Here is a 14,173-nt window from a genome sequence, read left to right on the forward strand (position 1 = left end):
CAGACGTGTAAGACGTCAATCACTGGTACCTTCTCTTAAAATGTTTGTTTTCATATTTCTCTGCCTCGGTAGGGCGCGCTCTGCCGAGTGAGCAGAGACGGACGGCCGAGGTATTCTAAGGCTGATCCTGCCGCTGGGCCGTACAGCGTGGGAAAGCAGAAGGGGAACCAAACCGTTCGGCCGGAGTCCTGAGCGCCGGAGGAGCCGCAGGAGCGTCCGACGCAAAGACTACAGCTCTCTTCCCTCCTCCCCCAAGGGCCCCGAGCGTGGGGCCAGCAGAGCCCTGAGGCGATGACGTACACTGGGCGGGCGGGCCCTGCCCGGCACAGCGTCAGCCGCCGGGACCTCGAGGTACCTGTTCTGCTGTAAGTATTTGTTGAGCGGACCGAGCTCCGCCATCTCCATGACCAGCATCCAGGACTCGGCCTCACATATCCCGATCATGCGCACGATGTACGGGTTATCCAGCTGCTGCATGACGTTCGCTTCTGCTAACAGCTCGTCTTTAAGGGCGGGATCGTTAGCCTCGTTCTTGAGAATCTTCACAGCCACCGTCTTCACGACTCTGCGGAAGAAACCAGAGCGCGTAAGAAACTCGGAGCGGCTGTGTTCTACGGACTCACCTTCCGGGAAGCACAACTGCTGCGCCAGAAACCGTGTCATGGCGATGTCCGCAGCCGTGTTCTCCCATCTTGTAGACAGGGCAGCCCCGCGTTAGCTACAGATCATGAGGAGCTGCCCGGCCAAGCAGAGCCTGAACAGTACAGGACACGCAAATAATTTTCAAATAAACCTCAGAAACCGCAACACGCACGGATTCCTGCAACCTCTGCGGGTCCATCTCCAACATCTGTAACGTGGGTGAGTAGAATGTTCCTTCGATACATGTCAAAGCGAATCTAGGGAGGCAGAACTAAAAAGGCTACACTGTTAAAGCTCGTGGTTTACAAAACACCGTTTAAAATGGAGCATTGATAATTTTAAGCAAGCTGCAACAAGTTTGCAAAACAAAACAAAACAAAACAAACCCAAACCCCAATTTTCACTTGCTCATAAAAGCATCCCGTAGATCCTGTCTGACCTGAAAGTTTTCGGATAGCGCGGGATGTAAACAAATGGACGACGTTCACTCTGCATGATCTGAAAAAGGGCATTTCTCTGGCATGGGACCCCCCTCCCCACAGGAAGTACTTCTCCTTTGCTGAACTCCGAAAGGGGAGAATAAAAGCAGAACCGTCCAAGAAGACGGTGAAATAAGAGAACAGTGGAGTAAATCCAACATCCGTTCACAAAAACCCAGACCACGTCGGTGTAGACTTTAACAAGTGTTTCCGCGCAGACTGCAAGCTGTCGGCCCTGCACGAGTGCCCCCGGGGCCTTCCTGCACCTCCTGCTGTCCTGGAATGCTTCCCTGTGCTTCTCTCGTCAGGCCTCGTGGTGCCTTTCCACGGCTCCGTCTACCATCCCCCCGGAACTGCTCGGTGCACGGCGCGAGGTAGGGGCCGAGACGAACAAGAGAATCCTCGCGATCCTTCACAGTAGTGAAGGACGAAAAAACACCCGCCGCCTCTTCCAGAGAAGAGAAGCGGTGGGAACCCTCCCACGTTACTCAGAGGCCAGCAGTAACCCCGAAGCCAGAACCGGACAAAGAAACTTCTGAGAAAATCATTTACGGGTATCGCTCGTGAACACAAATGCAAATATTCTAAGAGAAGTATAAGCAAATTCAGTTCGGTGATTTATGAAAAAGGATGAATTCTGATTCATGAGCAAGAGGGGTTTATCCCAGGAAGTCGTGGTGGCTTTTAACATCTAAGAGTCAGTGGCCTTCACCACATAAACGCAAGAAAGGAGAAAAAACGTAAGGTCATCTTAGCAGAAGAAAACGAGAACTCAGTAAATAGTAATCAGAACATCTCTCCTCTCCCCAAACCCTCCCGCTGACATTACATATCCGTAGTTATGTCTCCTTTAATATATGTACTTAATTAAGTGAGGAATTTAAGTGTCATGAACGAGTTGAAGAAATTCCTGCTTTAATACAGAATAATTTATATTCACTTCACAACCGACTGTGACGTGCCTGCATGGATTTTCAAACGAGCCCATCAGTCGGTCACACGCATCCAGAGACGTGGGACGGCAAGCGCGGGTTCCTGTGCAGGTTCTTCCTATGTTCTTGACACTTGAGTCCCGTAAATTCACCCACTCAGGACAAAACATCTATAAAATGTCGTAACTCAAAATGACACCAAACAACTAAACCCAACTCTACTCGTATCAGTAACGTACTCATTCCAACACACACACTCAGAGACAGGGTCTGTTTCGAAGGACTACACTGACTCTGCTGACCCTTGTACTGGACACTCTTCGGGACCCTTCTACAGAGCAAGTGAGGGGCAGAAATTTCAGTGACATGGGAATTGTCGTTATTGTACAGTATGGATGATTATCTGAAATTATAGGAAAAAGCAGATAAATAGTTACACTGATGATGTCTGTAATCAGGAATTTTCTGGGCAAAAGAAATGATTTGAAAAATAAAATACTTAAAAATGCTGTGTTGTTGTCACAGCTGAGTAATTTAACTGAATAGTACCTGCGTGTATGTATGCTTAAAAAGGCCCCAAAGTAAGACACTACTGTTGGTTATGGGTGGTAACAAGAGGATGTTCTCATTTTACGACGTTTCGCGGATTCCTACGTTCTAATGCTCTAAGAGGCACACCTCCCACGAGCGGACTATATCGCCAGCATCTGCAGAGTTAACGTACACAAGGAATGCCTTCGCCGTAGCCGCACCGGGGAGGGAGAACCACACACCGTTCACGAAGAGGATCCGGCCCTGCTGGGTTAGACTCTTGTGTTTGGGGCCGAATGCCCGGGATGCGTGTTGTGTGGCAGTTTCTAGAACGTCAGCTGGGGGGAGGGCGAGCCGTGCGGAGGCGTCGCCGTGACTTACTTTTTCATTTGGTAGTAGCCCTTCTTCACGGTCCCGAAGTTGCCGGAGCCCAGCTCACTGTCCTCCAGGGTCAGCAGCTTGCGGTCCAGGTAGACCTCCTTGGGCCGGATCTCCTCGGGGTCCGCGTAGGGGCTCTCGTACACCTCGGTGTCCATGGGCATGGCTTCTCTCTGGGCATCTGCGGTGCAGTCAAGCAACAGGAGACCCGGGGCTGGGTCCCTGCTGAAAATCCCAGCATCACTCGCTCCTGCCCCCCACGGTCACACCTCGCCTTTCCAGACCTTGGTCTCCCCTGACGGCTGTGACGCCGCTGAGCACTCAGGGTACAGTGTCTCCCGGTGTGTTGGGGGTTAGCAAACACGCCCCATCCCCAGGGGACTGACGCCCGGTCTTGCACGGTGTGCCCAGAAAGAGGTCTTCCGTGCCAGAGGTGAAGATGGAGGCCACAAAGACCACGTCAGGCCCAAGGGCACCGTGGCACACGCACAGGGGACCTCTGCCACCTGTCCCCGCGAGCAGCGGCACCCACCAGGCACCTGCTAGGCCTCTGTGCGGGGCTGAGTTAGCGAGCCCGCTCCGGGCGGTGCTGCTGTGCGGCAAATGGCCCGGGATGGAAGCGCGCGTGTCTCACCTCTGTCCGTGGCCCAGGGTCCCCGGTCTGGCTCGTAAGGATTGAAGGTCACGGAGCTCTCGGGCCGGCTCCCGGCGGACGAGGAGGCCTGAAGCACACAGAGGACAGCGGGTCACTTGCCTTCCCAGACACACCGCTGGGCTGATCTGTACAATGACTTTTGTTTTCAAATAATCACATTATGACGGACGCAGGGAAGACAAAGGAAAGCGTCAGGGAGAGACAAAAAAGCCACCGTGGCTTCTCTCATGCTTCAGGCGACTGCTTGGACCCTGTGGGGGCTAGTCGGAGCTCGGGCCCCTATGGTTCGAGGGGCTGCCGGGTCTCAGAGAGGCCCCGGACACAGACCCGTTCAAACCCCATTTCTGCCTACACACGACCCCCCGACTTCTCCCTCCGTCAACCCTCTCTGCTCAGTTTAATGTCATATGAAGTTATGCAAGAAAAACACGGAGTGCCCACTGGCTGCTGCCCCATCCCGACTCCAGAACGTCTGTGTGGTCCTGGTTTCCGCCTGAACTTAACCTTCCCTGTAGATCTAGCTCCGTGGATGGGGTGTCGAGGGCGGCGGCCTTCCTGATGACTGATCTGATTCACACCCATTTGCATGATGAGCTGACGGAGTGGGGGACGGATGTCCTCCTCACGTCCCTACAACCTACAACCTTGCCCTTCTGGAAGTCTCTGTCTCGAGTCTTCCCGCCTACCTTCGCCCCCTCCTCTTAAAACGAGGGTGTGGCTACACTTGGTTTGTGAAAAAGAATCACAATCAAACCTTTGGTGTGTTTGTTAGTTCGTATAGTTGACCGGAAGGGTCAGCCGGCCGTTTCCCATAGCAGGGCCCAAGCACTGGCCAGGAAGCCACGAGATACCGCCAGGGTTTGGACGAATGTGAAGACGCAGAGACATCAAGCTTCGCCGCACACGTGACCTAACTCACGGCACACACGGGGTCCCCGTCTGCCTGCCTGACGTCCCCGGCTCTGGAACCAGAAGGACAATGATAGGTCACACGGCACCGCGGCCACCACCATCTCCACACGGCACCACAGCCACCACCATCTCCAGAACCTGGCCCTCCGTCTTCACCCGACTGTGGAGTGCCACCGAGCTGCTGCTCCCGGCGCGACGGCCAGGACCGGCTGTCCCAGACAAGGAGACACCAGGACGCCTCCTCCTGACCCCGAGATCTGCCTCTCCACGGGCCGGCGCTCCGTCCTGAGCTAATGCTCTTCGGAACAGCACAACGTCACAGACTAGGCCGGAGTGCACGGAGCTGCCACCGCGAGCCTGTGGGGGAGATTCTAATGCAGAGGGACAAGCGCACAAATGCGAGACGAGGACGCCAGGGCATCAGGAGTGAGGGAGAGCTGGTGGTCCTGGACACACCGAGCCCATGCCCACTCGGGTGGGCAGAAGGTCCCGCAGGCCCCGCGGCATTCCTAGCCTTCCCAGCCTGGCCGAGCCCCGCGAGTCCCTCAGTCACTGCATCCGCCCCCTGCCCGGGCCCTGGATCACCTCCCTGGGACAGAGGTCGGCACGGCCCTCGAGGGAATGTTCTCCCGAAGAAATGGGACATTTTCTGTCATGTCGGTTGTTGGGGCATGTGAGGAGATGATGGAGGTCAGGTCACACACAGCCCCGTCTTTCCTGCGGCGCCCGGTGGGTGCGGCGCGGAGCAGGACACCTAACTCTCTGGGATCGAGTGCTCGGCCGGAAAGAATTCGGACTTTGTAGGGAACAATGCTAAATTACAAACGTACAGATTCGCGTTAGAACTTGGAGGAAAACACACTGCTGGCCCCTTCTCTCATCGGCCGTGATTCTTTCCGCTTTACATCTGGTGATTCTTCTCTGCCCTGATCAAGACCATCACCTGGGTCCCGCAGCCCGCCGGCCACCACTAGGTGGCACTCGCTACCTGCCTGTTCGCCCTCCGAGGACCTAGGTGTGCTCGTCAAGTGTTAGGAAAGGAGGTTAAACACGGGTCGCTCCCCAGTAATAACAATTAGACCAGATTAGGCCTTAAATTACCATCCCTGACCTCTTACCGGCCAGGCTTAGCTGCAGATCGACATGTGTTGGCCTGTGATCCTCTGGGGGCAGAAGTGCACGCGATGCACGTGCACTGCTCTCCCGGTGACCTGGGAGCATCACGCCGTGTCCTAACGTCCATTCCTAGACCTTCAAGTTTAGGCTTCCGGACAGGCCTCTCCCGATTAGGCACGGCATTAGGAAAGAGGACCACAGACGTGTCCCAGCCGCTTCGGAATGTGGGCTTCTGTGGCGGGCACGGCTCCGGTCTCTGTGGGAGCAGCCGTGGTCCCAAGGGGGATTAAGACCCCAGAGCCCAGGGCAGCCCCTCCTGGGCCGTGTGACCACATCTGCTTCGGGTGCCCGCAAACCAACCCCTGACCTCCCCCATCCATCCTCCCGACCGCACGAGCGGAAGGCTGCGGGGTGGCCCCTGATAACCCCAGGGCAACACGTCTTCTCCAGGGTCTGTCCCCGCACCTCGCCATGACCGCCTGCCGGGGGGACTTCATAGCCGTTTCCCTGTTTAGCTCTTCCAGCTCAACCCTAGTGAACTGCGTATTCAAACAGAGCCTTCCAGGGGTCCAGTCACCAGGGCAGGTGCTGGAATAAAGCATGAGCAAAGGGTCTGAACGCACGTCCACCTCGGAGCCACAGGTGACGGCTGGGTCGTGTGTGGGGAGCTGGAGGCCGGCCCGTGAGGACGCTGTTGTCACAGTCAGCCCGTTCACAAAGCACGGGCTTCTGTGCCTAAAGGACCAGGCAAATACTTAGGCTCTAGGTGCGGGAAGGACTTCATTCGTTTAAGGACGTCCAGCCTTTCTGGCGGGGAGGGGAGAGGGTCAATCATACCGACACTCGCCGGTTAGCTTCATCTTTAGATTTGCAACGGCCAAGTGTCTCTAATATCGAAGGAAACTACAAAACAGACCCGTCCCTTGAGTTTTGATTATGGAGGACAAGGAGAAGGATGAATCATATCTACATTTGTACTTACTTAATTTCATTTGCATTTTTTAGGACGAAAGTATTCCCAGTCTCTAAGGAAAAAATTTAAATTAGACCTGTTCTTAAATTTTTATTATGGAATCTCTAATATCTAATTAACAGTCCTCTTCAAGTCAAAGCATACTTTTCAGTAACTACCCACATGCCTGAATTAATTCAAGTTCTGACATGTCCTTTTGGGGCCAGAATTATTAAAAAAGAAAAACACAACTGTGTGTACTGATCAAATTAACAAACTCAAGAAAGTCATGTGTACCTTATCTAAACAGATGGGATATCTGACATAATTCCTGTAAGTCCTTCCCCGTGACTGCCTAATTAATAGAAAATTCTTCCTCCATTTGCGAAAACATAAATACCAGCTCTTCTAGAAATATTTCTGATGAGCAATTAAAATACATTTAATCCATAACTTAAACCACCCAATCCTTCTTTATTGATATTTTTGGCATCTATGAAAATTCAATGCTTATTTCCAAGTTGTTATAAATTTAAATAGGCAAGAGCCTTTTTTTTTTTTGCCAGAAAAGTATTTTCACAGTCTTTATCAGATTCATTACTTTATAATATTTAATTCTTTTTTAAAAATTGATTAAATTGGAGAGGTATGAATTTACACAGGCACACGGGGTTTACGGTGGAACGTGAGTCTCCCTGACACCCCTATTTTGTGCTCCCACAGTAACTACTTCCACGGCTGTGTTTCTGTATTTCTTCCAGAATATTTTACGTTCTATCAGCACATATCCCTTGTTTGTAATTTACACTGGATTTTGGAAGTAATTCTAGACCTCAGCTGCCTCTCACCCTATGACTTTGGTTGTAACTGGTTTATTTCCCAAAGCCAGACTTCTAGTTTGTTTCCAGACTGTGTCAGTTACACTGTGCTGGAATAGACACTTTCATGGACACATAGTTACACCTAGAGGGAAGAATAATACATACCTAGAAACAAAATTGCAAGTAAGAAGCCCTATGTGGTTTTATTTTGGATAGATGTTGTGAACTTGCCTTCTTTGAAGGCCTCATATCTCACACTTCTCTAGCCAAGTGTGGGAGGGCTTACTCACCCACTGCACATCCTGTCCTCCTGTCCGTTTTTACGTGGGTCCATTTCACAGGTGAACTTAACAGAGCACCCAGTTTTCACTTGCATTTCTCTTTTTATGAAACAGAATAGCTTTTTCTACGTTTATGTTTTCCTAAGTAGGTACTATATCTGCTTTACTACAAACTACCTCCTGACATCCTTTGCCATGTGCCTACTAGTTCAAACTTTTACTGACTTACAGAATTTCTTTATATATTAAAGATCTTAACCTTGCCAGTGTATCATCATGACCCATATGGATTCCCAGTTTATTATTTCCTTTGATGACACGTCTTTATTTTCAGGTAGTCTTACTGATATTTTGGTGGTCTTTCTGATATTTCGATAGTGTAAGATACAGACACATGCTCTCCCTTGGGCTTCTTTTCTGGGTATTTCCTTAGTTGCTGCAAGTGAAACAAGCTGGCTCCAACCTACTTAGCTGTGAGTCTCGCCTTCTCACCAGGCTGGGTTCCTGACTTTTTGACGGGTCCGCATGACTAGTCTGAGCTCCAGTCCTCCGTGATCTGATCAAAGTGTCATTTGGCTTCTGCTGTGGAGGGATTCTGTAGATATAACTGCAATCCCTAATTAGTTGACTTAAATTCATGAGATTACGCTGGGGGTCCTGGCTTAATCAGTCGAGAACCCTCTTTCCTGATGGTCTGCCCTGCAGATACGGGATTTGCCTAGTCAGCCCCTCTCACTGTGTAAGGCCAGTCCTTGTGCTACACCTGTACATGTGTGTGCAGGTACATGCACGCAGAGGTGTGTGTGTTTCTAAACATGTACATGTGACTGACATATGTGTACTTAGATAAGTCTGTGTGTGTGTGTTTTACATACAAATCTCTAAGTGGTCACACTTCCTCAAAGGATCCCGGAATGCTGCACTGAGAGCCACAGAACTAAGCCACACACGGCATGTGGTCTGTGCACAGTGAGACCGTCCATCTCTGGGCCCGCACGTGGGTGGGAGGCTGTGTGTCGGCACATCATAAAGGGAATAACGACTGAATGGTCAGTGGCAACCAGTGGCGTGGCCCACATCCACAGGGCTTCCTCCACGGCTGCCATGCAGGCCCTGGGCATGGGAAGGCCACGGGAGCCAGCAAGTAAGGGTTCCTGGCACTGTGGAGGCCACATGTCCCACACTGAGCTGTTCCCTAAAGGGCTGTCCATGCTGCGTTTGGCCAAACGCTCTTGCGTCCCATGTTTGACCGCCAAAACACAGCCGCGCAGTCGCTAGCTGGAGCTCAGTCCGTGATTACAGCCTCAAAAAGAGGCCTCTGGATTGGAAAGCTCCCTGAATCCGAAGACGCTTTGTATCACTGTGGCTATTTCCTGCTGGGCTACGGGCCCGTGCGATGCCGTCCCAGTGACCACCCCTGCGGAGCCCTCTCCCAAGAGAAGGGACGCATGCCCACAGGGGTCCCAGGCCACGTGGGTCGGAAAGGGGGCAGCGGGACGGACTGTTCTGCATTGGTGGCCGCTGACCTTTTCCATGCCACAGCCTCAGTCACCTGCTGGGTCTGGTGGTTTCTGGCCAACCCCAAGCAGTGGGACAAAGAGGCACCAGACACAGAGAATGTGTCCCCTTAACAACCTGGTCACCGTCTCCTCACACGCCCACCCTGGTATGGGCAGCCCTGACTGTAGCTCCCACAAAACAATGCCACATCCTAGCTGAGGCTCCGTGGGCTGGTCCACAGCGCCTGGCCATGCGGCGTTCAGACAGACAGCCACTCCATTCCGTTTATCAGAGAACTCGTTCCCCGACCATCCCACGAAACTCTCTTCTCTGATCTATCGTCAGCAGGACTGGGAGCACCTGGGGTCTGACTGCCCACCTGGAAAATTCTCCCTAAACAAAACCTCAGATTTTATAGTTTTTTATTTCCATTGTTTCTAGAAAGTCCTTTCAGCAACTTGCTTCACGAGTCTATACCCACCTGTACGGTTGAAAGGTTTGAAAAAAAAAATTGGTAAGAAAGTGAAAAGAATTATTAACAAAAGAATCAACTTTCTACACCAATGAAAAAATACAAACAAAAATAAGGAAGCAAAAAAAAGTCATACACCCATTCATATATGGAGATGATTCATTATAAATAAAAATCATTAAAAAACAAAACAAAACAAAAAAACTTCGCTTTTACCCTTGCAATTCAATCACGCAACCAAACCCCAAAATACACCCCAGGTTGAACTGAACTGCCTCATGAAGAAACAGGAACTTCTAACCCTTGAATTCCAGACTTGACTTTCTACGTGTTCTACAGCCTCGATGCAGGGGCCGTGGCCCTGGGAAGCCACGCCATAAACAGCCCGAGAGGCTCCCTGTCCAGCCCCCACAAACCCCCGGACCCCCTTCTTCCATCAGCACATACTTGACACAATCGACCACCGTGCTCCGCAGCTCGCGATTTCGGCAACAGATCCCTCGGCTTGCTCGGAGCAGGTTCTGGACACGAGGCTCCCCCTCCCGGGCCGACCGCAGGACGTTCAAGCGCACACGGAGCGGGGAGGGCACGCTCGCAGGGGCGCCCGGGGCGGCAGGGCCGCGACCCACACACGGCAGGCGGGAGAGCACAGCAGCGGGACGGGGGGCGCAGCGCACACGGAGGGCAGCGGGGAGGGAGCGCGCGGCTCCGTCCCGCCACGTCGGGGGGTAGCAAGCAGGGGACACGTCAGCACCTTTCTGTGGCCAGGCTTGGGGAAGGAGTACGATTTGATTCTGGAAATTATTCCTCCCGCCGACCACGTCTAGAAACCATAACGGCAAAGAGGGGAGAGTCAATGTTTCAGAAACCAAACACACGACATGCTGTTCCGTCCGGCTTTGTGTCCACACCACCAGCCCCGCCGTGCCCCGCAGGGGTGCTGCCAGCCACACCTGGTCATGGGGGAGGTTTCAGGGAAAGCCTGCCCCCTGAGCGGAAGGATCTGGAAAAATACCCTGGTTCGTATTTCCCATGGAAAGCTCTAGAAGCAGGGCTGTCCCGTTCAGCAGCCCCGTCTCCTACAGATACTACATCTCGAATGAGACAGATCATTCTAAAGAAACCAGAAGTAAGTGCCCAATTGTGTTATACATCCGCGGGGGCTGGTCGCGTGGTTGGTGGGAATTCCCTGACTTGGACACGTGGGGCAGGCGCATTTTTCCTGTCTGCGTCAACACGCAGTCAGTAAAAGATTTTTCGAGATATCCAACTTCTTGAAGCTACTGGGGGTGATGCACGGCTCCACGCAGGGGCTCCGTTTTAGGCGTTGGTGCTGAAGTTGTCTGGTATTTTACCAACTTCCATCCCTCCCTGCCAATCTGGGGACAGGGGCTGCCCCCAAGAGCCTCCCTGCTTCTATGTGGGTGCGGCCCGGGGGCGGTCAACCATGCTTACTGTGGGCAGGAGAGACGTTCTGCTTTCTGCCGGTGGTTTTTTAAGGATTAAGAGGCAAAAGGGGGATGTGATGCACACAGCTCATGGGAGGGGGTTTTTATGCTTTAGAGACGGCATTAAAGGACACCGAAGGTCCACACCGAGGTCCCCGGAAAGGAGCAGGAGCTGATTCCTCCTCTGGGTATAAACCTGTGTGTCGGCTTGGAAGAGTCGGGAGGGGCCGGAAGGCGGGTTCTCCCCGCAGGTGCGTGTGCTGGGCAAGCCCACGTGGAGATGCGGGGACCGGCCACACTCACCTCCTACGGATGCAGACGGAGAGGTGCGTTCTGGCCTTTCTAGAGGCTTCTCTCCGCTGATGCTGCTGAACACCCCGTCCCCACCCAAGCCTCCGTTAAGCTACTGCCAAACCAGCTCTCAGGAAAGGTCGAGGCCTCTGCTAACGATGATCTCACCAAAAGAGCCGGGCGGACAAGCTCAGTGAGACATCTTGGGCGGCAGACCGTGTGCACGGTCTCCTGCGTCCTGCCCCTCATTTCCCAAAGCTCCAGGAGGCATATTTCCGATTTAATACAGGCGTCCCGGTCTAACCTACGAAGAAATGAACCTGGCCGGCCCAGAGCTAGAAGTCGGCCCAGTCCAGCTGACGTCCCCAGCCCTAGGCTATCAAGGGTGGCAGGAACAGTCACGGCTGATCCCGTGGGCTGACCCACGCCTCTCCTGGCGCTAGCATCCGGCCGCTCCCCCGCGGGCCCCGCTCTCGTCACTTACGGCAGGATGGGCTCCCGGGAGGGGCGCGCGGGCTCCGAAGTTGATATTTCCTGGGTGGAAAGAGCGTGGACAGTTACGGCTACGACCCCCACACCCAGCGACTCCCACCTCCCCCTGGGGGGAGGGCGCTCGGCCTGACCATCTGCCAGCCTGGCCCCGAGGCAGTGTCTCCTCCTTCACTGGGCGTCCTCACCCACGAAGTAGGATCAACCCGCTTTCTCCAGTGAAAGCTACCGGCTACGTGCGATTCGCTGGAGTGACCCGGGCTCATCTGTTATCAACCAGGAAGAAGCAGCCCACTCCCCACCGTGACGGGGGACAGGCCGACCGTGAAGCCAGCCTGGTCGCTGTCGAGATCGTAGGGACTGAGGCTCCCGGGCAGGGACCCACCTGTCTGCCCGCCGATCTTCTGGCACGGAACTGTGAGAACTCTCAGCAGCCCATCGGGTTTGTAAGAGTAATGCTCCACCAGCTGAAAGGGAGGAGGACAGAGCCATAAACACCCGAGGCAGGAGATGGGGAAACCCTTCCTGGAACAGCCGACGCCCCTGCATCCCTGAAATGCGACTTGAGGACAGCCCTGGACAACGAAATGTGTTTCCTCGGGAGGTCGTCCTGGTCCGTCCTCATGCCTCCCCCTCAGAACACTCCCATCCTGGACAGGAGCCCACCCACCACGTCCCTCTGGACTGAGGCACCCCCATCCACACCCCCCGTCCCTTCCGTTTTTGGTACCAAGTCCCATTTATTTGTTTATTTTTCTTACACTTATGTAATGTTATAACAACAAATTCAGCATGTCAATACTTATTCCTTCATATAGTCATTCAACAAACAGCCTGGGCCCCAAGACAGGACTGAAGGCAAAGTAAGGTGAACAAGACACATTTCCTACCCCCGAGGCACTTCCTCTCTTGAAGGAGGGGCAGGTCAAGGAATCACAATCTGCTATTACTATCAATTTCTGCTCTGTGGGCAGCGGCTTTGGAGGGACCAAGTCACTGACCCCAAGACTTCTGGGGAGAAGACAGCAGAGCTGGGACATGGGGAGGGGAGAGGGGGCCTGAATGCAGCCGTCCTTGGGTAATGGCTCCCAGAAACTGTGACTCACGGCGTCCAACTGGCCCATTAGAAAATTAATGAACAGCAAGTAGACCCTGAGATCAAGGTCATGTGCTCTACGTACTGAGCTGGCAGGCGCCCTTGAATGAATCTATTTTATCTTTCCTGCAGCGCCGTCTTCTTTACAGTGTCTTTTACTGTGTGAGATCGACCCGCTGACCAGACGCTGCCGTGGGACGAGCCCTACCACGCTTGATGCAGGAGCTGCACCTGGTCTGGTGAACGCAAGAGCTGCTCTCGGGCTGGGGGACCGGGGTCGCTAAGGCAGGGACGTTGGGGGACTGGGGTCCCTAAGGCAGGGAGGCATCCCACCCAGCTCTCCAGTGTCACTCCAATATCTGGGGCTTCCTGACAACGTGCTGGACGAGGGTGCCCGCAGGTGAGGATACCTGTCAGGGTTCTCTCTCGGGCAGGGGTGAGCAAACTTATTCTAGAATGGGCCGGAAGGCAGTATTTCAGGCTTGCAGATCCTTTGCTTTTTTTTTTTTTTTCTTCTTTAAAGGACTCTTCGAGTCTTTGAAGTGGGGGAAAAAAAAACCCACTTCTTGAAGAATTGCACAAAAACAGGCAGGGGCCAGGCTGGGCTCGGGGTTCACGGACTCCCCCAGAACAGGCAATCCACTGAGCGCAGCGATGGGGAACGGGAAACCGGCCCTGCTGGGCCCAGCTGTTTAAAGGGGCTTGGCTGAGAGGGTGCGAACACACAGCCCCGGCACGGCCACGTGGGGCTGTGAGGCACGTGAAGGTGCGCGGCGTGTGCCCACCTCGGTCCACGAGGGAGTCTGACGGCATTTGTTTCCTGCCTATGTGCCCCCGGATTAGGTGCCACTTGGGGGGTTTCCTGACAGTGGGGTCAAGAATAAACCCTTCTCAGACCAGAGCTGGAAACATCCTGAGCACCGGCAGCGGGTGCCGACCCGCTTTCTACGCCGCCTTAATTTCGCGGGGATTCTTTCCGCGGTGGCCGAGGCACTGGACCCTTGGTGCTCAGTGTGGACGGCAGACAGAAGTGCTCCCCGTGCCCCTGCAGGGCCGTCTGTACACCTGCCAGTGCCGCTGTCCCCAGACACTGGGGTGCGGACAGCGGAGCGGCCCTGGACCTTCCGGAGCCTCGGCCCGTCCCGCCCTGTCCGTGTCCCCGCCTGGGGCTGGCTTCA

At 53.8% G+C, this 14,173-nt stretch overlaps 1 protein-coding gene across 13 annotated transcripts in view; it reads right to left on the reverse strand.

Annotated features, from left to right (window-relative positions):
- The window catches only part of SYK (spleen associated tyrosine kinase), a 66,670-nt gene that overhangs the window by 12,693 nt on the left and 39,804 nt on the right, over positions 1-14,173 (reverse strand). For 8 of the 13 annotated variants that reach the window (XR_014301527.1, XM_082694149.1, XM_082694157.1 and 5 more), the window contains 6 exons: positions 12,285-12,366; positions 11,895-11,944; positions 10,426-10,494; positions 3,597-3,684; positions 2,966-3,143; positions 356-565 (listed from right to left, as the gene is read on the reverse strand). Coding sequence is in view for 11 of the 13 variants with exons in the window: in XM_082694149.1 (XP_082550275.1) it covers positions 356-565; positions 2,966-3,143; positions 3,597-3,684; positions 10,426-10,494; positions 11,895-11,944; positions 12,285-12,366 (677 nt within the window). In the remaining 2 variants the exon portion in view is untranslated. The remainder of the gene's footprint in view (positions 1-355; positions 566-2,965; positions 3,144-3,596; positions 3,685-10,425; positions 10,495-11,894; positions 11,945-12,284; positions 12,367-14,173) is intronic. The other 5 variants (XR_014301526.1, XM_082694159.1, XM_082694151.1 and 2 more) reach the window with 1 other exon arrangement.

The sequence above is a fragment of the Mustela nivalis genome (assembly GCF_964662115.1).
Source record: "Mustela nivalis genome assembly, chromosome: 13".
Lineage (NCBI taxonomy): Eukaryota > Metazoa > Chordata > Mammalia > Carnivora > Mustelidae > Mustela > Mustela nivalis.